This window comes from Ammodytes marinus (assembly GCF_949987685.1).
Source record: "Ammodytes marinus genome assembly, chromosome: 16".
Lineage (NCBI taxonomy): Eukaryota > Metazoa > Chordata > Actinopteri > Uranoscopiformes > Ammodytidae > Ammodytes > Ammodytes marinus.
Genome location: NC_137220.1, coordinates 18,204,633 through 18,230,165, shown reverse-complemented (window position 1 = coordinate 18,230,165; position 25,533 = coordinate 18,204,633). Strand labels below are relative to the sequence as shown.

At 43.9% G+C, this 25,533-nt stretch overlaps 1 protein-coding gene across 2 annotated transcripts in view; it reads left to right on the top strand.

Annotated features, from left to right (window-relative positions):
• ep300b (EP300 lysine acetyltransferase b) overlaps positions 1–21,966 on the top strand; it is a 31,463-nt gene extending 9,497 nt beyond the window's left edge. Inside the window, exons 8-30 of one of the 2 annotated variants that reach the window (XM_080043232.1) lie at positions 129–257; positions 434–551; positions 655–835; positions 1,761–1,838; positions 2,268–2,353; positions 2,713–2,865; positions 3,432–4,067; positions 4,497–4,757; positions 4,886–5,075; positions 5,304–5,422; positions 7,676–7,915; positions 8,539–8,627; positions 9,791–9,871; positions 12,280–12,336; positions 12,764–12,841; positions 13,245–13,312; positions 13,884–14,034; positions 15,042–15,302; positions 15,466–15,631; positions 16,089–16,256; positions 16,363–16,524; positions 16,699–16,980; positions 17,166–21,966. In XM_080043232.1, coding sequence (XP_079899358.1) covers positions 129–257; positions 434–551; positions 655–835; positions 1,761–1,838; positions 2,268–2,353; positions 2,713–2,865; positions 3,432–4,067; positions 4,497–4,757; positions 4,886–5,075; positions 5,304–5,422; positions 7,676–7,915; positions 8,539–8,627; positions 9,791–9,871; positions 12,280–12,336; positions 12,764–12,841; positions 13,245–13,312; positions 13,884–14,034; positions 15,042–15,302; positions 15,466–15,631; positions 16,089–16,256; positions 16,363–16,524; positions 16,699–16,980; positions 17,166–20,624 — 7,213 coding nt within the window. In that variant the 3' untranslated portion in view covers positions 20,625–21,966. Of the gene's footprint in view, positions 1–128; positions 258–433; positions 552–654; positions 836–1,760; positions 1,839–2,267; positions 2,354–2,712; positions 2,866–3,431; positions 4,068–4,496; positions 4,758–4,885; positions 5,076–5,303; positions 5,456–7,675; positions 7,916–8,538; positions 8,628–9,790; positions 9,872–12,279; positions 12,337–12,763; positions 12,842–13,244; positions 13,313–13,883; positions 14,035–15,041; positions 15,303–15,465; positions 15,632–16,088; positions 16,257–16,362; positions 16,525–16,698; positions 16,981–17,165 lie in introns of both variants that reach the window. The other variant, XM_080043231.1, reaches the window with a different exon arrangement.
• The last annotated feature ends 3,567 nt before the right edge of the window (positions 21,967–25,533 follow it).

Here is a 25,533-nt window from a genome sequence, read left to right as displayed (position 1 = left end):
CTGCTTTTCATCTGCCACAGCTATTTACTTATTTTTTTCCTGTCATATAACAGACATAATTATTTGAAATGATTCCTATATTGCCTGAAGTCTCACTTCTACCTTCTCTTTTCTGTTATTTCCCCCAGCTTAATGAATGATGGTCTGGGGAACCTGGGCTCCATGCCCATGGCAACTCCTCCTTCGGCTGCAGGCATGAGGAAGTCTTGGCATGAAGACATCACACAGGACCTCCGCAACCACCTAGTCCATAAGCTGTGAGTTTGCTTTGTCTTGCAAGCATCTCCAAAAAATATCACTATGGATAGGAGCTAATGAAATACACTAATGTGAATCATCATATAAGTTTCAGCAATTTATGTTGACTGGGTGCCTATGTCCTCAAGTTAATTGTAGATGTTTGTCCTTTCTGTTTGTGCATGTGTGAGAGCAGCGTGCAGGCCATCTTCCCCACTCCTGATCCAGCTGCACTGAAGGATCGGCGGATGGAGAATCTGGTTGCTTACGCTCGAAAAGTAGAGGGGGACATGTACGAGTCAGCCAACAGTAGAGTAAGAAACCAACCAACACACACACACACACACACACACACCAATTTCCAGTATTGGTAATTTTCTGCACTGTTGCAATGTAAACTAACTTTATTCCTCCTAGGCGGAGTACTACCACTTGCTGGCAGAGAAGATCTACAAGATTCAAAAGGAGTTGGAGGAAAAGAGGAGGACGCGACTCCAGAAGCAGGGCATGATGCCGGGCCAAGGCCTAGGATCCCCAGGTCTCCCACAAGGGCCTCCCAGCATGGGACAGCTGCCCATGACCCCGGGACAACCACCAAGTAAGTAAACACACGGTTTTTACCTCCCACACACGCTTCTCTATATGTGCATTGGCACAGAATTTTGACTACTCAGAATTCAGATCGGTTAAGTTCGTTTTGCCTGGCACCTGCAGTATATACACTCACTGGCCACTTTATTAGGTACACTTTGTTAGTAGCGAGTTGGACCACCTTTGGCCTTCAGAACTGCCTTAATTCTTTTTATTGTGTGAGGCATTCAGTGATGGTAATCTGCATACCTTGATTGTAACAAGTAGCTATTTGAGTTACTGTTGCCAGTAACTTAAATAGCATCTCGAACCAGTATCATCTCGAACCAGTCTGCCCATTCTCCTCTGACATCAAAAAGGCATTTTCATCCACACAACTGCTGCTCACTGGATATTGTGTCTTTTTAAGACCATTCTCTGTAAACCCTAGAGATGTTTGTGCATGAAATTCCCAGTAGATCAGCAGCTTCTGGAATACTTAGATCAGCCCGTCTGGCTGCCTCAACCATGCCACGTTCAAAGTCACTTAAACACCCTTTCTCCCCCATTCTGATGCTCGGTTTGAACTTCAGCAAGTTGTCTTGACCATGTTTACATGCCTAAATACATTGAGTTACTTCCATGTGATAGTTTGATTTAGCTGTGTTCCCAAGAAATTGAACAGCTGTACCTAATAAAGTGGCCGGTAAGTGTATGTATTAAACACTGATCAGTTTTTAAAAATCTTCAAATGAAATTAAAAGGGTTTTGAGGTGGGAAAAGCGAATTCATCTAAATCTAACAAGCACATGACATGTCTCGTTTTTTAAATTATGATTAAGTTTGTTTTATTACTGTTTTTTAAACAACAGGGAGCTTTACGTGACTTGTTCAGTTCAGTGATCCTGACAACAAGAGCTGTGATTCCTCTAACACTCTTATCACCCTATCAGATGGTCCTCACGCTGATCCGTCCATGGTCCGACCGCCTGGACCTAATCAGATGGTCAACAGGATGCAGAGCCCTCCAGGTACGTCTCTAATAACTGTACATTAACATAATTAGCAGGAACACTTACAGAAATCATCTGTGTTTGATAATACTGTAATCCTGCTATTAGCCTGCTAGCCATGCCTTTCGCCACAACATTCAAGACAATTTCCTGTACATTTTTCAGTTTGCCACCAGCCTGAAAACTCCTAACTCTTTTCTCTCAACTTCCACTTCTTCTGCAGTTACTGCACTCTGCCTCTTTAGGGCAATATAACCTTGAATGTTAACTGATAAAGCATGCTGTTGGTCAGGCTGACCACCCACTGTAATACATAGCACATATACTGTATATGCATATATTCATTCATTTTTGAATTTCAACAAACAAGAACTGATTGAATTTTTTTTGTGAACAAACCAATTTTTTAATTCATTTTGACATGAATCAATTTTGTTTTACTTTTAGGAATGAACCAGTTTGCTCAGATGGGGATGCAGTCGATGGGTCAGAGGTCGACACCCCCTCTTCCCCATAACACTCCAATGAACCAGGTTGGCGTTTCTATCTCTATCACACATTATTTTATGGTTTTATAAATAGGAAAGCCATAGATCAATTTTCCACAGTTGATACTTAGGCACGCTAAAGGGCCTTTCCCACCGCCGCGCAGCAACCGCCCTCTCAACCGCCTCCTTGCCGGAGGACTCCACCGGTGAGCCCGGCGGCAATGACAGCGAGATCAAGCAAGGAAATAGAAAAACCACAACCACATCTATTGTATTTCAGTTCACATTTGCACAGAAAATCCATGTAATGGAAAATGTGACATACTTTTTTTATATGGCTGTTATTTGAAAAAAAATGTTTTTATCTAAGACTTCTCGTCTACTGTACTTTCTTTCCTCTCCAGATGGGTATGGGACCAGCAAGGATGGGTCAGCCCAATGCCTCACAGTTACAGAACCAGTACCTCCCTCCAGGCCAGTTCCCTGGGTCCAGTCCTGGACGTGGTTCTGGTCCTGTTGGCATGAACCAGCCAGGAGCACAGACTGCTGCTCCACCGGTAAGGATTAAGTGACACTAACATATAGGGGAGTTTGAAAATCATACATATCATCGATGGGATGTCAGAAACTTGCTGAATGAGGAGGATGCCTCATATCTCAGAGCAGTTTTGATTTTAATTTTGAATACTGTATGTATATATCTCTGAAGGATTCGGACACATAATTCCTGATGGCTGTAAGAAATGGGTCACAGTTCTTTGTTGGCTCTATGTAGACATTTTAAGGCTGATTATTTGATTTTTCTTCCCTATTTAATTTATTCAAATAAACTCCCAACACTTAATTCTAAAGTTATGTATCTGTTAGAACATTTCTCTGTAATCAGTCAGAGCCATGCTCTTTTAAATTCTGTTTATCTTTACCAAAGTAAAAAAATCAAGAATTCTGTCGTTAAAAATCTATGGGTCTTATATGAGGGCAGATGGTGTCATATTGTATACAGAATGTTAGGCCCACTGAGGCAATTGTCTATTTGTGATATGAGGCTAGACAAATCAAACTGATTTGATTTGAAAAAATAACGGCTTTTCATCTTCCTCTCACCTCTCTGTCCTCTCCTCAGAATCAGATGTCGACGCCGCCTTCCCTCCCAGCTAGCAGTCCTGCAGCACAGTCTGCAAATTCTGCTCCAAACTCCGTTAACCCTGGAGGTTCCATGGGGTCTGGAACTAACAGTGGTGCTGGGCCTCTACCCAACATGCCACCATCTTCCACTTCCACCCAGCAGAACTCGTACTCTCACTGCCCGCCCATCCGAACAAATTCCCCCTCACCAGCGCGGAGCTTAACGCCTCAACCACATCAAACACCCCCCACGTTACCTCGTTCTCAGACCCCACAGCCACAGACTCCCAGCACACCCCAGATGCCCCCTCAGCAGCAGCAGCAGCAGCAGCAGCAACAACAACAACAACAGCAGCAGCAGCAGCAGCAACAACAACAACAACAGCAGCAGCAGCAACAACAGCAGCAGCAGCAACAACAACAACAACAACAACAACAACAACAGCAGCAGCAGCAGCAGCAACAAACGTCACAGCAACAGCAGCCTTCGGGGCAGGCTGTGGACTGTGACAAGGCCAATCAGTCCTCGCAACAGACGCTTGGGGGTGTGGCCTCCTCAGGCCCCCAAGCAGGTCAGCCTTCTTCGGTGCCTACCCAGAATGCTCATGTGCCATCGCAACCACCGCAAAGCCCAGTGAGTGAACTTCAAATCTTTTCCAAACTTTTTTTTTCTTTTAAATAAAAAGACCAGGAAATTAATAGATGGTCTTCAAACCACTAAGAGTCAGCGGTTCTGGTGTTAATACACGGCCTAGGCTCTGTAAACTAGTATGTAAACAAAAGGCCTAGGCTGTGTGATAAAACGGGATGAGATATTCATTCACTGATTTTGACAACATCCAGAATCGCTAACTCTTAACTAGCCTGCTTAACAAGCTAACTCGCTGACTTTATTTGGAAAGATCCCGCTGAAAATGAGTGTGATAAAGAATGAGGATCACAAAATTCCTTGAATGTGATTATAAAACAGTGGTGAGAGGCATTTCAATACAAAGCTGTTCTTTCTGTGGATTTTAACTTGCCATTTCAAAACCTCTCTCCTATTTGTGTTCTTCTGCCGCAGCTATCTCAGAAGCCTTCTCTGAAAGAAGAGGGTCAGGTGTCCTCTCCCGCCTCAGTCAGCAGCAGCAGTGCCGATCCCAGCTCCCAGCTGGCCCTGGGGGACAGTTCTGCTCCCAGCCAGGAAGATGTCAAAATGGAGGAGAAGAAAGAGGAGGAGGAGGATGAAGATGATGATGACGACGAAGGGGCTGACAGCCAAGGAGAGGGAAAGGGAAAGATGGGCAAGGGTCAGCCCAACGTGAAGACGGAGGAGAAACCAGAGGTAAGATTGTCCACACTGACTTATTGATGCTGTTATCTGAAATGCAATATTGATCCTTAAAATGGAGATGTATAGGAATTATATTTATTATGAAATCATTCTACTGAAACTTGAATCTTCCCTCGTAGATAAAGAAAGAAAAGCCATCAGGAGACGGGTGTAAGGGTGAGCCCATGGATACATCGTCATCCTCTGTGCCGTCGTCAGTAGCGACGGGGGAAGACAAGAAACCGGAGGTGAAGAAGGAGCCCAAAGAGGAAGAGGAGGAGTCAACAACCAACAGCAGCTCCCCAGCCAGTGCTCAGAGCAAGAAGAAAAGTAAGTTTGGAATCCTGGCTCTGTTATCTGCACATTTATGTGCAAGTAGAGAAAAGCTAAAAGTGTAACAAGAATTCAAGTGGAATTGAAAATAGTTATCCAAATAATTACTTGAATAAAAAGACAATTTTTTTTCAGGATCAACCGATAAGCTGGATCTCTTCTCTCTTACCCATGACCTTTTGAATTTAATTTCGTATTTGTTTTAATTTGCTCCTTTTCTTCCAGTCTTTAAGCCAGAGGAGCTGCGTCAGGCTCTGATGCCCACCCTTGAAGCTTTGTACCGGCAGGACCCAGAGTCCCTTCCCTTCCGTCAGCCGGTGGACCCCCAGTTACTGGGAATACCCGTACGTATTCGAACTAGTAACAAAACTAACCTGGTAAGGGACTGCACTGGCTGCCATTTTGCTTCAACTCTTCTGAAATCGTAGCTTTTATTTTGTTTATTTACCTTTTTTCATCTTTTTTTTTCCTCTCCTTGTCATAGATATCATATATTCTGAAATTATTTTTTACATCTGCTTCCAGATTATTTAATCTTCAAATTATTTTTTTCTCCCATTGCATGTCAGAAGTTAAGAAAATGAGATTTGAAAGTGTACGTGTGTGTGTGTTTGTGTGTGTGTGTTTGTGCGCGAGCGTGTGTTCTCTTTTTTGAAACTTCTTGTCATTTGTAAATTAAAGCAATGACTCTTGAACATGGAACTGGAGCAAAGGATAAAAAATACTGATATTGAAATTTAGATTTTAGTGCTGAAAAATGGTATTGGCTAAATATAAATGGATTTTAAGACCCCTCCCTAAATATAATAACCTTTAAAAAAAATCCCACATTGCATGACCCAAGTAGGCATGGGCCGATAACCGGTTTCAAGGTATACCGCGGTTTGAAAAATTACAGGTTTCAATATTTTGCCTAAACCCAAACATCCATCAGAGTATTAATTTATAAATGTTAATTTATAGCTGTTGGTCTTCCATAGCACTTCAAATACAGTAAGAACACAAAGGATAACTGTATATCAAAGTAAAGTCGAAACTAAAAAAGTTGTTCATGAGCCAATTGCTTTCATTTATCACTTTTATTTGTTTGACTTTTGCCTTTTTTGACATACCATTTTAGGTTTTCATTTAAATTATATATATTTTTTTTCTTTCAGTTTTCATCCTAGAATCCCATTGCTAGCTTTCTAGTTCAGTTCCTCACCAGTAGTAGTGTGTCTGTGTTCAGGTGGGCAGTGTTTAGAGGTGGGACAATACCTTTACCCTCATTGCATTAAAATTAGGGGGGGAAGAGTACATACTTATGTACTTACATGCAGGTAAAAATCATTATTGTATTAAAAATAGTTACAGTGTCCGCCCTCCCACTGCCTCATGAAATATATAGTTTAATATGCTATTTATAGAGCAGTGATGAGCGAGCACCAGGCTATTGGCTCACCTCTCTTCGGGAACCTCAAGTCAAGTGATGCAACTTTCCACTTTTGTATAATTATTTTAATCCATTTCCAGACAAAAACATTCAGCCATTTATTGGAAATGTAAGTTACCTCAGTGGTATGATTATGATATCAATTTGGCTCAGTAGGTTGACATGGTAATATGCATCACTTGTTTGTTCATGTGAGTGGTTCCATTCAGAGATGAGGGTCTGTTTCTTGATCCTTGTTGCCATGGTGACACTGAGATGGACCCTGTTCTTTGAAACTCATACCTCCTCCAAAAAGCTTTTCTTTTCCTTGGCCTCTTCTCCGCGCCTTTCTAAAATGGCGTTTTAGTTTGAAAATAAGCGGAGGGCAGACGTCAGGAAAAGAAAAACACCTTGGAGACTCATGTGTCCCTCCCACATTTGCTTCACCTCAGCACAGTTGGCTTTAACTTTGCCATCATATTGCCACTCCTGCTGCTGGCGTTGTTAATGCCAACGCACATGTTGCTTAAAACGGTAAATCTCTTGTCTGCCTGTTGCTGTTGCCACTGCTCTGTTCTTCTTGGTTTTGCACCCTGATCGCTTCCTGGGCCTGAAGGCTTCTGTTTGCTTTCAGTCTTCAGCAGAATCCAGTCCCTCAGCTGTTTGACAGTGTTTCGCACTGCGTGGCAAAATGAGGAATGTAATCTTTTCTTTAAGACAAATTGATCTGTGATGTTTTCACAAGGCTTGGCTTCAGTTGCAATAAGATATGTAAAAATGCTGTGGTTAAATGAGCGGCAGGGGACCAGACAGACTTGTGGCAGGTCACCTGGTCCCAGTTGGCAGTACAGACAGGGACCTGACTTTAAACATTTGGGGTGCAAAGCAGAGAGCTGGAGGGCAGAAGTTGTCATGTCTCTCTGTTTGCACGCGAACCTTCTTTTCTGCAGCGCTCAACAACATTGTCCCCCTGCACCCTCTTCTCTCCCTACTCTGGTCCCACGACGCCGCCTTCACCTGACGACCACAACGCTGATGATGATTCTCTTCTTCCCCATCTCTCTCATCTTGGTCCTCCGGGCAACCAAACCCCTCCCACCTTCTGGCTGCTCCCTCTCTCCTCTGATCCTTCTCCACCTCCTGAACTTTGACCACTTGAATTCGGATGGCGCCCCTCCCACACCAGGACTACTTTGACATTGTGAAGAACCCCATGGACCTGTCAACCATCAAGCGGAAGCTGGACACGGGACAGTACCAAGAGCCGTGGCAATACGTGGAGGACATCTGGCTGATGTTCAACAACGCCTGGCTGTACAACCGCAAGACGTCGCGCGTCTACAAGTACTGCTCCAAGCTGGCTGAGGTGTTTGAGGCCGACATCGACCCCGTCATGCAGGGCCTGGGATACTGTTGTGGAAGGAAGGTGAGGCAGGATCCAGTCTTTTTCTAAACTAATGTGGTCTCATACGAATACTTTTTCCCCTCACAGAAGACATTTAGCTTCTCTTTTTCTTTTGAGGTTTTAAAAGAATAGTTGAGTATTGCCATTTGGAGAAATAGGCATATTTGCTTGAAGAGTTAGATGATAGATTGACACGACTCTAATGTATTTACAGTAAATTTAAAGTTGGTAACATTAAACAATGATATATTAAATGTTAATTTGTGAGTTTAAGGGTTGCTAGTTGTCGTCTTTTGATCTTTGATTGGAGCCAGACTAGATCTGTTTGTTTGTAGTGCTGCTGGCTACAGCCTTTTATCTAAAGGACAATTAAGGGAGTGATATCTATCCTCTTGTCTGACTGTGTCTGAAATGGGATTAAGAACATTTTCCCAAAATGAAGAAACGATCCTTAAAAGATAAGAAGAGGCTTTTTTCTTAGGCTAAAGTAGACAAACCAGAAGGTGTGTCTTGAGAAATGACTTTGTCTTTGTGGTTCCTAAAACTGTACGTTTGTGTTTGTTATATGAGAGATTTCACTTATTCAGTTTCTGTCCAGCAAGTTGGCAAACAACTTCTTCTTTTTGTCCCTCTTATTATTCCAGTTTGAGTTTTCCCCCCAAACTCTATGCTGCTACGGAAAACAATTATGCACCATCCAACGTGACGCTGCTTATTTTAGCTACCAGAACAGGTAAGGGCTTTCGGCACACTGGGACACACCAGCACACACACGGATCACTTTGACACACTAGCACACGCGGATCACATACAAATGGCATTCACAAAGTGTTACCGACAATGAGACATTTTGCTGTGAAAATACAGCAAATGAGATGAGTTTGTACGTGTCTTGTATTTTGCACCTTGATGCTGTGCTTTAGGAAATGTTATCAATCAATCAATCAATCAATCAATCAGTGCAATCACAGATGAGCTTTAATTTGGCTTGGCAACTGGTCAACCTGGCACCATCTCCACCTTCATAGTTCACCGTTTTAATTTCCATTATGTTGTCATTCATAAAGTGGGCTCCTGTCTTCCTCAACACGTATTCTTTATTTGTTGCACCATTTTTCCCCACTGAGTAAATTGACATGCACGACACATTGCAGCTTGCATCTTCTGATATTTACTTGCAAAAATAGGGAGAATGGGGATGAGGGGTATCCATTCTCACCAGAAGAAGAAAGGTTCCCACTTTATAAATGATCTGAAAGGATGATGGGTCTCTGTTGCTTTATGTATTTTTTCCTCATCCACCCTTTCATGTCCGGAGACTCGTAATCCTCACTCCCCTCCTCCTCCTCAGCTCCTAGTGGTCTCTCATGTTGCTGTAATGTTGTTGTTGTTTACCACTGGACGTCTGACGCTAATCTTTGCTTTGCCTTGGCTCTCTGTCCCCTGTTGGTTGTTGTTACCATCCTGTCCGTCCTTTCTTTCCTCCTCCATGCCCCCCCCTCTACCTCTCTGTCCCCTCCATCGTCTTCGTCTGACCTGTAACGATTTTTCACGCTTTTTTAATATTCATTTTGACCCTCCCCCATCTCCCCTTCCCTCCCTTCTGCCCTTCTCTCCCTCCTGTTTTAACGCTTGTGATGTCTGCATTGGCCTGTTTTGGTGTGACCAAATCATCCACTCCAAAATTTACGCGCAAAATCAAAACACCCTGCCCACACAAAAACGCTGCATCACGATTGGCTGCTTCCTCCTGGCGACGACCTACCTTGCCCTCTGCCTCCTCCTGTGTGTCCTGCCCTGTCCTGATTGGCGGCTGCTTCTTCGTGCCCTCTCTGTGATTGGCTGTGCTGATGGCGAATGGTGTAGTTCACCAAAATATGGGCTTCTTGCTGACAGGTACCACTTCTGTGAGAAGTGTTTCAACGAAATCCAGGGCGAGACTGTTTCCTTGGGCGACGACCCGTCCCAGCCTCAGACGTGAGTACCAATATACTGCTGCCTTCCTCTCATAAGCAGCATACTTGTGCTTGTCTAGATGAGCAGTTATGCAGTTCCAATATTGTCAACTGCTTTAGAGTTAGAAATATCATATATTTCACAGTGTCTGGCGGAGTCACATTTATATTCTGTATCTTCTTTTTCTCAGTTCACCATTAAGTTCATGTGGTGTTTACACTAAGTGAATATTCAGACCCACACAAGTGTTTTTAATGGCTGCATCATTCCATCAAATGGAAATGTTTTAGAGTCAGGGCTCGACAATAAGGATTGCCCGACGTCTCGGGGCAAGTAAATCGGGGCAAGTAAATCGCCACGTCGGGCCAGTAACTATGACAAACCACTTGCCCGAACGGGCTACCGGGAGTCTCGCTATTTATTTTTATTTTTTATTTTATAGAGCCAAATACGGCCTATTTTCAATTAGAACTGGTGCTAATTATTAAATAAACGCTTATGTAATTTATCTAATTTATGAAGCGTAGTAGTGTCTGCTGCGTTGCATCTCTCCTCTGCTCCTTTTTGTGAAGGGGAGGGGCACCGCACACACAGTCAGAGAGACAGAGAAGAGAACTACATGCGTTACCTTGGTGTGACACAAAGTCCAAAAGCCAACTAGTAAATTGGTCGACCCCAACGTTCTGAAAAGCAGCGAAAATATCCTCGTTTTTTAAATGCACCCAACGTGAATCTAGTAGTAGCGAGGATGCTAACGTTAGCTCTGCTGCTAGTAGTCTACCACCAGTTAATGTGCAGGTCAACATAAACATCAGCATCAGTTAGCACAGGAACATCTTTACAGCCTGCATGTAGATCTCAATAAATGGACTAGTTGTGTCTGACTTCACATACCAGGAGGCAGTGGAAGCTTGAAAGTGGGCTACTGGAAAAGTGTTCAAAACAGCCTGTCCTAAGACACATTTTGAGATTTTGAATAACATAAAATCAAAAAAGTTTTTTATCACCACTAATAAAACTATTTTTTGTATAGGGCCCAGTAAAAATTTACTTCGGGCAAGTAGAATTCAGACCCACTTGCCCAATCGGGCAAGTTAAAAAAAACTTGAGCGTTGAGCCCTGACAGTACAGATCTTGTATGTAATTTTACTCCAATACTAAGAAATATTTGTTATTTTTGGAATCGTTGCCAGGATTTGAAGTTAAGTTCTTGTGAATTTCAACAATTTATCGAAAATGATTTGGTAACTATTCTGATAACCGATTAATCGTTTTGAGATGTATCATCTTAAATGAAATATTTTTGGGCTGTTGGTTGGAAATGTGGGAGAATGTGGTGGTAGATTTTTGCTATGTTGTTAAATTTGATTGACCCAAATGATTAATTGAAGAAAGATATTAATCTATAATAATAAAATGTGCTTGTTGCGGGGCTGAACAACAATGTTTGAGTTTGGTTTGTAATGACGGATCCACCTGCAGCTCAGTGGGTTTCAAAGAGGCCAAGTTAATTGATACTAGCTTACATTTTGAGTTGCTTGAAACTTAAGATTTCTTCTCCTTAGTTCAGGTTTTAAGTTTTAAAAGACAGTTGGATGAACGATTCAGTCAGCTCCAGTCTCCCCAACACGGTCAAAAAAGTGTGAAGAACACACCGAGCCGACTACCGACTTGCCTTACTTTCTGCGTTTGCGCAGGATGACAATAAGTAGGCTGTTATCATAACGTAGGCTGTCATTATAACGAAGAGAGTGCATGCTGCAGACACACACACATACACACCTGTGGCCGCTCCTCGCCCAAACTACCTTGACTATTTCTGAAAACATTTGAAAACGTTGTGCACGGACAATCTAATGCTGTGTGCTTATTGTGTTTAGCCTACATGAAAATCCGAACATTCTCCGATTCTATCAATAGCTTCTAAAATCATGTTTGACAATGAGTGAAACTAATGTCTGCTCCACTGCCGTGGCAGAGCAGAGACGGGCTAGCCCTCCACCAATCAGCTTGCTCCGGCTGAAAGACTGGCCGACGCCGATTACACATGTTGAATCGGGTGAAAAGAAGGCCGACGACATTTACGACGGCCGACGTCACCGAACACACCAAACGGACTCATGTCCCTGCCCCCCCCCCCTCCAGACCCTTCGATGATGTCTGACACCCGATTTTCGGGCCGGTGTGATTTCGCCTTTGGATTAATTCAAACAAACCATAAAGGAAACGTTTAATGTTAATGCTAACCAGAGTGTATTCCTCTTCTCTTTGTGTTGGGCAAAAAAAACAAACAATACCTAGTGATGAAATATTGAGCTAGTGGGAACATTTTGTGTATAGAGGATGACTGTTCCTATTCAGCCTGCAGTCGTCAGAGAATAGCTTTGTTGTGTTGGTTACAGTAGTTTGTTTTCTGATATTTCCCACAGGTCCATCAACAAGGAACAGTTCCAACGAAAGAAGAATGACACACTTGACCCTGAGTTGTATGTCCCCTTCGTTACTTTCCTTTACAATTATTTCACACCATCTAAGTGATGCCTGAAAGTCTATTATTTTATTGATTTACTTTTTAATTGTCATGATTTAGGATACTTTTTTAAATTAGGTGTATGAATAACTATTTTTATGTATAAAAAAATGTAGCTGTAAAATGTACTTAGGGACTCTGAACTTGTGCAGATAAACACTCCACCAAACATTCTAGTGTGGTAGAAGTGATCATTGAGAGGGATAATTTTTGATTAGTAAATACTTTGTATTTTCATGAAAATGTTGCCTAGTGTAGTAATAATCATTTGTGATATTTACTTCTTTAAAACCGTTTTTTTGCTCTGCAAAGGCCCCTGCATTATGTGACATGTTGCTTTAATAACTTTTGTCTGTCTCTTTTCTAATTCTCTCTCTGCTCAGACTTGTGGAATGTACTGACTGCAGTCGTAAAATGCACCAGATCTGTGTGCTGCATCATGAAACCATATGGCCGTCGGGGTGAGCCAGCGATCATAAACACACTCTGTACATTCTCTCACATGGTTCTGGAAAAGTACATTTTCACAGTTATCCAAAACATCAATAAAGCTTCTGGAAAAGTTGACCTAACACAAGAATACACATTTTTATGTAGCTGCGAACATGCTGTCACAAGCAAATTGGTCAGGGCACACAGTTTCAACCTTTTTAAATGGAACATATTAAGTAGTGTTGAGCATTACATCAGGACAAAAAATGCCTTACATCAAAAGTATGTAAGCAACTTCAGCTTAATTGTATTGTTTAAAGAAAGACTGACATGAAAAAAACACTTAACCCCTGTCATCGGTGCTGAATGTGACTCGGCTGATGGTACACCTGCAAATGTAACAGTTTAATTTGACTTCTTCCCTTATCACAGCTTTGTGTGCGACAACTGTCTCAAAAAGGCCAATAAGACGCGGAAAGAGAACAAATACGCAGCCAAACGTAAGTGGAGCAACCTTGACCAAGCAGCCCATTTCATGCCTGTTTATTCTTTCTTTCAGACTTTGTGTTTTCACTCTAGGTTTGGATCCCTTTCTCTTTTTGCCTTAATACTAACATCTCTGAAAGGAAAAAAAAAAAAAGCATTCAATGCCATACATGCCATCCAAAAGGCCACTAGTACCCACTACACATTTAAGTCAGTGGTTGAATGTGTTGAAACATTTCCAGAAATGTAGTTTGTTTATTCTGAATAAAACCTTTTGAGGACTGGTCCCATTTTAAAACGTATTGGATCAATTTGCACTAATTTAATTTGATTCTTTTCCTTGGATATTTTCGATCATTCCACAATTCCTTCATAGATAGATAGATAGATAGATAGATAGATAGATAGATTCATTTGTATGTGTGTTTCTGTTTTTGAAAATGTATTTTGTTGGCAAGCGTTCGGTGAGAAGATTGATACTACTCTTGTGTCTCCACAGTAAATCAAAATACACTCCATGTAGTTACCGGGCCTGGCCACAAAACAGTTCACCATCATTTCTTCATCCTTTTTCCACCTTTGCAGGGCTTCCTCAGAACAAGTTGGGAGGCTATTTGGAGTCACGAGTGAACGATTACCTCAAGCGGCTGAACCACCCTGAATCTGGCGAGGTCACTATCCGTGTGGTCCATGTCTCAGATAAAGTGACTGAGGTCAAACCAGGCATGAAGTCCAGGTAGGAGGGTTTCTTTCAGTTCACTTGCAGGGTTTTGGGGATGGGGTGAGAGGGAAGTACGATTGAGGGCAATTAGGATTATGGCTTCCTGGTTAACTTCATAAATGTCTTACCTATTAACAATTTCCTGACAGAAACCATGAAGCAACATGCTCTTGGCTCAACCAAACTGTAAAATGGTGAACTATGGATAAACTTGTTCCAGTCGCACACTGAACCTTATGGCCTGCAGCACCTGACCGTACCAGATACATTTGATCACATGCTATATAGATGGCCAAACATGTACACAAACAAGCATTACAATCAATGCAATATTCACAATATATTCCCAGCTGGGATTGTTTCATTGCGGAAACAAATTTAGACAAATGTACTTTAATTATGGACTTAATCGCCCAACCCTAATGCATTGTATTTTATTAGTAAGAAAACCAGCAGAACATTGGGATATCTATGAACTGTGTATGCAATGAAATAATGAGGTCTACCACATTCAGTCAACTCAAAGTTGAGTACATTTTTATTTATATAGGCCAATATCTTAAATCTCCCATTTGCAATACTGTCAAAATTAAGGAATTACTCATTGGCAGTCTACCAAAATGAACAAACCTTGACTAAGAAATAGAATGTCCTCCACTAACAAAAAAAATGATTACCTTTTTTATTAAATATAATATTTTGCTTAACGAGCCTACGGTGGAACACGTAGTGGCTCTAGGTGAAAAAAGGACTGGACCTTGCCTCTCATCTGTTGTCTTGTGAACCAAGTAAGCAGTCCCTTCTTTCAAAAGTCAACACTACAACAACAGAGAAGTCGTGATTGTCAAGTCGAACCGGCCAACCCGAAATGTATCAATGGTACATTACAATCATTGGACTGATAGGTGTTGAAGTCCATATTATATATGGACATAGACACAACTGTACACGGCAGGAGTTGCCTATGACATGTCTTGGATTTCTCAGCTGTTTTCCTCACTTTGGCTGTTTTCATTGTTCAGGTTTGTTGACAGCGGAGAGATGTCGGAGTCCTTCCCTTACAGGATGAAAGCCCTGTTTGCGTTTGAGGACATAGACGGTGCGGACGTGTGTTTTTTCGGCATGCACGTTCAAGAGTACGGCTCGGACTGTCCGCCTCCCAATCAGAGACGAGTGTACATTTCCTACCTGGACAGCGTGCACTTCTTCCAGCCTCGACAATTCAGGACTGTTGTCTACCACGAGATCCTGCTAGGCTACCTGGAGTATGTCAAGAGGCAGGGGTAAGATAAAAGTTTAGACCTACTCAAACATGATCCCTACAAGAAAACCAACCGAGCAGCTGAAATCAAAATATGAGATGTCTCTTCATTAAAAGAATGAATAAAAAAAATTAATGTTTTTCTTTTATAATTAATACAACTGCATGTCTTCCTCCTCTGTCAGGTATACAACGGGTCATATCTGGGCCTGTCCTCCCAGTGAAGGGGATGATTACATCTTCCATTGTCACCCGATGGACCAGAAGATCCCCAAGCCAAAACGCCTGCAGGAGTGGTACAGGAAGATGCTGGACAAGGCTGTTTCTGAGCGCATTGTCCATGATTACAAGGTGGGACTAGTATTAGTTTAGTTTTTGTACCAACAAAGTCAATTACATCATTAGTGAAAACAGCTTTTGACTCGTCAATATTCCCTAACATTGTCAAACTGTTGCACAATATTAAGACATATGCTCCCATGAATAAATCTCACCACATGCTCCATTTACTATCTGTTCTGGAGGTTTCAGTAATTTCCTATGTAGATTTTTTTTTTTTTACTCAAAAATGGAGATTTGAAAAAATATCTACAATTCCCTTACCACTGGGCAAATTCCATCTGCTGACAATCATGTGACATCAAAACCATCTGCAGAGATTGTTTTTGCTGTGTTTTAAGGTCCAAAATGAACTTTGAGTCTAAAGAGTATATTGTGTTGTTACCTTAAACAGTAAAGTAGGCTTCTAAAAACATTAACGGCATTACACACACTTCAACACTTCTCTCGGTGTCCTTCTGCTTCTCAGGATATCTTCAAACAGGCAACGGAAGACCGACTGACCAGTGCCAAGGAACTCCCATACTTTGAGGGTGACTTCTGGCCCAACGTGCTGGAGGAGAGCATCAAGGAGCTGGAGCAGGAGGAAGAGGAGAGGAAGAGGGAGGAGAACAGCACCTCCAATGAGAGCACAGATGTGAGTAGATGAAGAGTCCACATGTTATCAGCACTTTGAGGCTAATTTTTTGCACACAAAATACTTTTCTTGGCGTGTATTAACAATGACATTCAAATGTTCACAGGCCACAAAAGGAGACAGCAAGAATGCCAAAAAGAAGAACAATAAAAAGACAAGCAAGAACAAGAGCAGCTTGAGCCGAGTCAATAAGAAGAAACCAGGGATGCCCAATGTTTCCAATGATCTTTCCCAGAAGCTCTACGCCACCATGGAGAAACATAAAGAGGTATGAAAGTTTAATTTGATTATGGCAATAGCTGTTTACATCTGTATTGGAAAATATTGCATTCCTGAATGCATGTAGTAATCTAAAATATATTTTTTTTTCTTAAATGCCCTGTCTTTATGCCCTTATACTGTGAGAGAGCTAACCACTGATTGTCTCCGTTCTAATTCCTAGGTCTTCTTCGTCATCCGCCTCTTCGCTTGTGCATCCCCCAACTCACTGCCCCCCATCACTGATGCAGACCCGATGATGGCCTGCGACCTGATGGACGGCCGCGACGCCTTCCTGACTCTGGCCAGGGACAAGCACCTGGAGTTCAGCTCCCTCCGGAGGTCCAAGTGGAGCTCCATGTGTATGTTGGTGGAGCTGCATAACCAGAGCCAGGACCGCTTTGTCTACACTTGCAATGAGTGCAAACACCATGTGGAGACCCGCTACCACTGCACTGTCTGCGAGGTGAGAATCGGGGCTCATAGAAATCTTTTTTTCGTTCTTTGGAACTTCTCTTCCATTGGCCTGCAATATACTGTATGTTTCCATCTCCTTTTTTTTCTTTTTTTTTTTTTTTCAGCACAGCAAATTTTAATGGAATAATTACTCCAGTACTTAAATTTATATATTTTCTTTCCTTCATTTTCCAGGACTATGACTTGTGCATCGCCTGCTACAACATTAAAGGTCACGAGCACAAAATGGACAAGCTGGGTCTTGGCCTGGACGACGAGAGCAACAATGCGTCTGCAGCTGCCACCCAGAGCCCTGGAGACTCTCGCCGTCTCAGCATCCAGCGCTGCATCCAGTCGCTGGTCCACGCGTGCCAGTGCCGCAACGCCAACTGCTCCCTGCCGTCCTGCCAGAAGATGAAGCGCGTTGTTCAGCACACCAAAAGCTGCAAGCGCAAGACAAACGGCGGCTGTCCCATCTGCAAACAGCTCATCGCTCTGTGCTGCTACCACGCCAAACACTGTCAGGAGAACAAATGTCCCGTCCCGTTCTGTCTGAACATCAAGCAAAAGCTCCGGCAGCAGCAGTTACAACACAGGCTCCAGCAGGCCCAGATGTTAAGGAGGAGGATGGCCAGCATGCAGAGGGTGGGTCAGGCGGCTGTAGGGCCACCGGGAGGACAAGTTGGGCTTCCATCACCTGGGAACAACGGCACAGCACCCAGTACCCCAACTTCTGGTGGAACCCAACCCCCAACACCCCAGACCCCGACACAGGCTATGACTCCAGTCCACCAGCAGGGAATGGGCCCTGGACCTGGAGTTCAGCAGCAACAGCCAGGTGGGATGCCCTCACAGGGTGGCATGACCCCTCAGCACGCCCTTCAACACCAGTACCAGCACATGGCAGGTGGAGGAGGAGGGATGATGAGCTCACCCCAACATCAGCAGCAGATGCTTCCTCAGGTGCAGCAGCAGCAACAGCAGCAGCAGCAGCAGCATCATCAAAGTGGACCAGGGAGCAACCATCAACACCACCAACAGCACCCGAACAATTTGCCTCCATATGCAGGCCGGCCCCCGGGCTCCTCCCCAGTACATCAGTCCCAGGGCAAACCTGTTCTCGGCTCAGCTACACCTCCCCATCCACATCCCGGGGGTGGCACTGTCGGGGGCCAACAACCTCCTGGCCAGCCCCAGGGCCAGCCTCCCCTTCAACAACAGCAACAGCAGCCTACTTCTGGTCCTCCGCCGGCAGCAGTAGAAATTGCCATGAAGATCCAACAGGTGGCCGACGCTCAGAGGAAGATGGCTCTGCAGAGACAAGCAGCCCAGGCAGGCTTGATGCCTCCTCACCCTCACCACCAACAGGGTCAAGGTCAACAGATGAATATGGGACACCCGGGCGCTGTAGGGATGGGTGGGCCTCAGGGCATGCCACAACAGAACCAAGCAGCGGTGGCAGCTGCCCGGGCCCACATGGATCAACAACAAGGTCCTCCACCGGGGATGATGGTGGGTGCTGGTGGGCCCATGCAGCAGCCCCCTCAGCAGGGTAACCAGCTCCCCCCTCAGGTACAGCTCCAGCAGCAGAGGATGGGCGCTCCACTTCAAAACGCTCAACAGCAGCAGCAGCAGCAGCAGTGGGCAGGCCAGGGGATGCCACCTCAACAGAGGCAAGCTATGATGAATCAAATGGGCCACCAAGCCATGATGACAGCTCAACAACAACAACAGCAGCAGCAACAACAACAACAACAACTGCAGCAGCAACAACAACAACAACAACAACAGCAGCAGCAGCAAATGCAACAGCAGCAAATGCAACAGCAGCAACAACAGCAGCAACAAGCTCAGGGCCATGCTGCACTGATGAATATGGCACAGCAGCAGCATCAAGGTTCTGCTAGCGGTGTCCCGGGAGGAGCTATCCCCGGAGCTACTGTTGTCCCAGGCGTTGGTGCCGCTGGTGGGAACATCCCCCAGGCAGCCCTCCAGGACCTGTTACGGACTCTCCGATCACCTAGCTCGCCACTCCAACAACAGCAAGTCCTCAACATCCTGCGGTCTAACCCACAGCTCATGGCTGCTTTTATCAAGCAGAGAGCCTCGAAGTACAAGGGGGTGCAGGTAGGACCAGGTGGAGTCCCTGGAGGTCCCGCCCCCACAGGGGGTCCGGTTGGCAATGTAATGCCAGGAGGCGGCCCACAGGTGAACATGAACGCTGCAGCTGGTGGCCAGCCGGGAATGCACATGGGGGGTCAGGGAGGGACCAATGTCAACATGGCCACTATGGCCCAGCTACAGCAAGTGCAGCAGCAGCAACAGCTACAGCAGCAGCAGCTACAGCAGCAGCAGCAACAACAGCAGCAACAACAACAGCTACAACAACAACAGCAGAGGCCAATGCTTAGCAGTTTACAACAGCAGCAAGTCGCAGCTCTCCAGCAGCAGCAGCAACAACAACAGCAGCAGCAGCAGCAGCAGCAGCAGCAACAACAACAACAACAGCAGCAGCAGCAACAACAACAACAACAGCAGCAGCAGCAGCAAGGAGGAGGACGAGTTATGCAGGGCCAGGGGCAACAGATGGCAAATATGAACAATCCCCAGTTTAGAGAACTGCTCATGAGGAGGCAACAACTCCAGCAGCAACAACAACTCCAGCAGCAGCAGCAGCAGCAGCAGCAGCAACAACAACAGCAGCAGCAGCAGCAAATGGGAATGAATCACGGTCAGTTCCAGCAGCCACAGCCGCCACAGGGCCAGGGATACATGGTACAGCCCGGGATGCAGCCTCCCACTGTGGGACAGGGTCCACCTGGAGGTCAGCCTCTCGGCCCTCAGCAGACCGGTGGTCCCCCGGGCCAGCAGGGTCAAGGTTACCCCGGGTCAGTGGCCCAGCAGCAGGCCACAGCTGCACTCCAGCAGAGACTCCAGCACCACCTACAAATGCAGCAGCAGCAGAACGCCATGGCTGGCCTGCAAGGGGGGGACGCGGGGCCGGGCGGTGGGGGCGGAGGAGGTCCTCAGCAGCAACCTCAGGGCCCTCAGCCCACTCAAGGTGGCCCCCCACCTCAATCTTCTCAGGCCCTGCTCCAACAGGCCCTCCACCAGAGACGGCTACAGCAACAACAGCAGCAGCAGCAACAGCAGCAACAGCAGCAGCATCAACATCTGGGTCCCGGCGGGTCGCCAGCCCAGCACAGTAATCCAATGAGCCCTCAGCAGACGCAGCAGATGGTCCAGTCCCCACACCTGCAGGGCCAGGCGATGTCCTCATCGCTGGCCAACCAGGTGCGATCGCCACAGCCGTCACCCAGGCCCCAGTCCCAGCCGCCACACTCCAGCCCGTCCCCTCGCATGCAGCCCCAGCCCTCGCCGCATCACATCTCCCCTCAGATGCAGACAGGTTCCCCACACCCGGGCCACCTAAACCAGCACCACCCGGGCATGGTGGGCCCTCATCAACAACAGCAGCAGCAGACGGCCCAGCAGCAGCAGCAGCAGCAGCAACAGAACTCTATGGAGCAGTTTGGGTCAGACCCGAGCGCCATGCTATCTCTGAGTGGTATGGCTGGACTCCACGGGCCGGGGGGCAACGGACAGGACCCCATGGGCCAGAATATGAATCACAACCCTCTAGACATCATGTAGGAATTCTACTTCACGTGTCAAGTTGAGCTGAAAACTCTCTGTGATTCTTCTTCGCACAAACTGCACTCACCCAGGACAGTGTTATTGTTATTACTTAGCCTTTCTTTTTTTATACTATTATGAAATGTTATTTAAAATGTTTTCAATAAAGATGCATTGAACTGAACTTCCTATGGGAGATGAACAATAAATCAAGCAGTCGTTAAGTAAATTAGAATAAATGAATTGTAAGTTATTGCTGTTAATATATTTTTTGCCAATCGTGGACAAAGACGGTGGGTTGGTTTCTCTAGCAACCCCCCCTCACCTCCACCTCTCGCTGAATACAAGAGAGGTGATATTTTAGGGGGGTAAATAGGAGTAATTGCCTTTTTAAAGAAATGTTTTTAAGATTTTAAAAGTGGTCAAGAATTAAAGAGGAAATGATTTAATGCAAATAACTTTTTTTTTTAATCGATTTTCATTTCCCATCATTCAGTCTGTCTATTTCTGTTTTTGCAGAGTGATGTGGATTATTATTAATGTAAATCCAAACATGATGCATATCTTCATTTTGAAATTTTTGGGTTTGCTTTATTTATTGTTTTCTTATGGGGGGTGGGTTTGGGGTGTTATGTACCCTGAGACTGCTACAATTCTTATAGATATATATTTTTGTTATTGCCTGTCGAGACGGGGGGGGTAGAGGATATTTCATTTCAATTTAGATGTCTTTAGTTGGGTCTGTCCAGGTGGGAATAATTAAATGTCAGTGTTTTATTGCAGTGGTTGAGGCTCTGCTGTGATCTTGAGACTTCGAACCGACATGTTTTGTCGTCCCCCGCCAGCTTCTGTTATGGACATCGTTCATGCTGGAAGAGACTCTTCCCTCGCAAACATGCAAGCCCTCTCCCTCGAATGTGTGTGCACTCCTTCCTTTAAAGACACTTAATATGGATCAGTGGAGGCTTGGGGAGGGGGATGTGCATACCTGTGTGCCTGTAATATTTTGAGTACATGGGCTCGGATGTGAAAAAATTTCGGGTGGGGCTCCTCTTTAGTGTTTTTAGGATTCTACTGTTTGGAGTAAACAGAGGATTTTGATCCAAATGAACTGTGTTGCACAGAAATGAGGCGAAAGGAGGAGCAGTCAGTCTGTCTCTTTCTGCCTTGTCCCCTTTGCTGCTTCCCTTTGACTTTAAACCCCTCTTCCTCCTGGGGGGAAGTTGTTCTCCCTCCCCTCAAACTCCATCCTCTTTATCTTTCTGCTAAGAACTTTGGGAGTTTAATTTAATATTTTTTACTGTACAAAGGAAACACAAACTGTGGACTCAAATACTGTTTTTTTATAATAAAATGAAAATTACCAACAGTGCTGTGTCCTGCATGTGGCTGTTTGTTCAGCAATAAGACATACGTATAACATACAGCAAAAACACCCCTGTGCCTCTATCATAAAGTGAGATTGGTCTATCATTACTCTATCTAACCCTTCTCTGGAAGGGGTCAACTTCGGAGGATCTGATCAAAACCAGCCCAACCACTGACCAATCAGATAACTGAATTGAATAATTCACTGACTTACTTTACACCAAAGTGAGATGGCAAAAAATAGCAATATTTTTAAGTAGGATATTATGCAACTTGATTGGAAATAAAAACCTCAGTAATACAAATACATACTGTAAATTATCTTCCAGTGGGATGGACTAATATATTTCTTCTTATCCTCAATCCACTCCTCTATTCTGTTGGCAGCAGATACAGTTCATAGTTTCATAAATGTTTGTCATGAGTAAAAGAAAATAAATGCTCACTCCCTACAACTGAGCATGATGAGAAATGCCAAACACCTGATAGTTATCCAGGGGGGCGGCAACATCTGATTAGCCATCTCCTGGATGTGCAAAGTGACCACAGAGAAACGCACACTGACTACAAACAAAATGACCTTTCATTTGTAGCTGGGACCTCCCCCCACCCCTTGAATCGGTATTACAGTCTGAGGGTTTCAATTTGTTTTAAAGCTTAGATCTTAAAGTCTGCAATAAAATGTTATTGATCCTTTATTGATTATGTGTTTAACTCTAAAGTTTGATAGGAAGATAGTTGCCCCACAATCTACAGTATATTCTCCTCGGACCACTCAAAGGTCTCATTCAGAACGCCCTGTAATCACATCTGCCTTATATCCTGTTCCTGTAGGTCATAACTGCACTTCATTTTACCTTTTCCAGCTCAGCTTTTTAATTGTGTTTCTTGTTAGGGTCTGACTCACTCGCTCGCTCGCTCTACCCCTACACACACTTAGCTTAGATGATTCAGAAACTATCAATTTGCCCTTGATAGCGTCACTTACAGTAAATCCACATTCCTGAGAGCTACACGCCATCTAGCGGTCACATGTAGAGGTACGATTATTCAATATCAAGGCAGTATTGATGGATGGATAACACCTATAGTGGTGTAAGATTTAAGTGATCAGAATTTTAGGTTTAAAAAAAGTCCTTGGATTAAATGAAAAGGTTGTAGATAGTTACATTTCAGAATAGAGAGCACTGTTAGATGTGATGATCAGTAGTTTCCAAAGGCAGAGGATGGATATTTGAAGAGAAATAGATGTGCAGATCCCTCTTCTCCTTTTTGACTGTATGTTGTGAATGAGAGTTTCTGATCTTTGAATAAAGGTTTCTCTACTCAAGTGCAGCACATACAGTGGTGTCCAAACGTTTTAGAACACTGAGGATTTGCTGTTGTTTTGTTGAATTGGCCATTGAAATACCCATATCTACACAGTCAACATTATGCTCTATACACCATAGAATAGAGCCATCATACGGAGATGCATGTAGGTAATATTCCGTACAAAAAAAAAGCTAGGCATATTTTACTCAAGCACTGTAAAGTACACTTTAGACTGCCATGATGCCACCAATTCACACCTGAACCGAAAGGGGAGATGTAGAATAAAATAAACTTTCAGACACACAAGTGAAGCATCTCAAAATTGAAAGTCTTAAGGACCGAGGAAAGACTTCATGAGAATTGTGACGAGATTAAAACCACAATGACTAATGGTGCGACAACTGCATCGGAAACTGGAGGAAGAAGGACTGGTAAAACTTTATATTAATGACATGAATCATCATAATTTCACTTTACCTGGTTCTTTAGTTAAGGTATTGTTCATGTGTTAATCCTCAATCCCAATGAATTACTGATAGTTCATGAAGTACTACATGGATGAATTCATGCATTTTTATGCATTCAGACATGAATTCATGATGATTCCATGTACCCTTCATATGTTACCGAAGGATTACTGAAAGAGAAACTATGGGCCAGTTTCACAGACATGGATTAAGCCTAGTCCTGGACTAAATGGAATTTTGAATGGGGGATGTCCATTGAAAGTACAATTTAGTCCAGAACTAGGCTTAATCCATGTCTGCGAAACCGGCCCATAGAGTGTAACTCCTGAAATTAGCAAAAGAACACAAGAAATGGACAAAGGAAGATTGGTACAAAGTTATGTGGACTGATGAGTCCAAGTTTGAACAATTAGGCAACAGGCAGAGTGTATTTTTGACGGAGGGAGGGGGAGAGATACAAATGTGTGTCTCTTGCCAACAGTTAAACATGGAGGGGTAGTATTATGGTGTGGGGTGACATTTCAGCCTCAGGAACAGGTGACTTACTGAAAATGTATGGCATCATGGATAAAAAAGTATACCACAACATTCTGGTGAGTACTATCTGGGAGTTGTATTAAGCCTGGGTTTATTTTTCAAGAAGACAAGGGGCCGGTTTCACAGACATGGATTAAGCCTAGTTCTGGACTAAATTGTACTTTCAATGGACAATCTCCATTCAAAATTCCATTTAGTCCAGGACTAGGCTTAATCCATGTCTGTGAAACCGGCCCAATATCTCTAAACATCCTTCTAACTATTGCCGGAACTATCTTCAACAGAAGGAATCTACTGGAACATAGACAATGATGGACTGGCCCCCTCAAAGTCAGGACCTCAACCCCATCGAGCTAATTTGGGGCGAGTTGGAAAATAAACTGGACAGATCTATTGTATATTCAAAGGAAAGCATTTGGCTTGAGTTGCAGAAGGCATGGGATAACATTAGTGTTGAAGTTCTCAGGAAATATGCCAGAGAGATGTGTTGCTGTAATTGCTGCAAAAGATAGACATACCAAATATTAAAGTTAGAAATGCATAACAACAGTAGGACTCACTTCATCTGAAATCTGTTGTACTCACCCATCTGCACATATCATGAACATGATGAAATTCAATCATGTTTTGAGGCAAAAAAGGTCAATATTTTCAGATCTGTCAGGTGTTGTAATTATGTTGCCCACCACCGAATGTATTACTGGTTTAATTAATAAAAGCAGAGCTGGGGGCGCCCTTAGCTCAGTTGGTAGGGCTTCCCCCCCATGGGTCTCGGCCAGCAGCGGACCCTGGTTCGATTCCAGCCCGCGGTCGTTCTCTGCATGTCACTCGCCTCTCTGCCCCATTTCAACTCTGTTTCTACACTATTAATAAAGCATAAAAATGCCAAAAAAAAAGCTTTAAAAAAAAAAAAAAAAAAAGCAGAGCTACTGTCAGGAATTACATTTTTGGGACTTGGGGGCGCTGTTGACTACAAAACAAAACCACCTCTAATGAAAGTACAAGTGATTTGCACAATGGCTAACTTACTGCTTCTATAATGATAGATGTCTCAGTTTCTTGTTTGCATTTTTATACCTCAAAGCACTTTGTGTTATGAAAAGGTAGTACACAAGAATAGTCTCTTAGAAGGAGAGCTGTCTTGAAGTTGTGCTGTGATATTTGGTCTTTGTTTTAAAATCCTTAACTCATAATTCAATCAAATAAACACGATAAAAATTCTCCTGGAGGCTGGTTACATT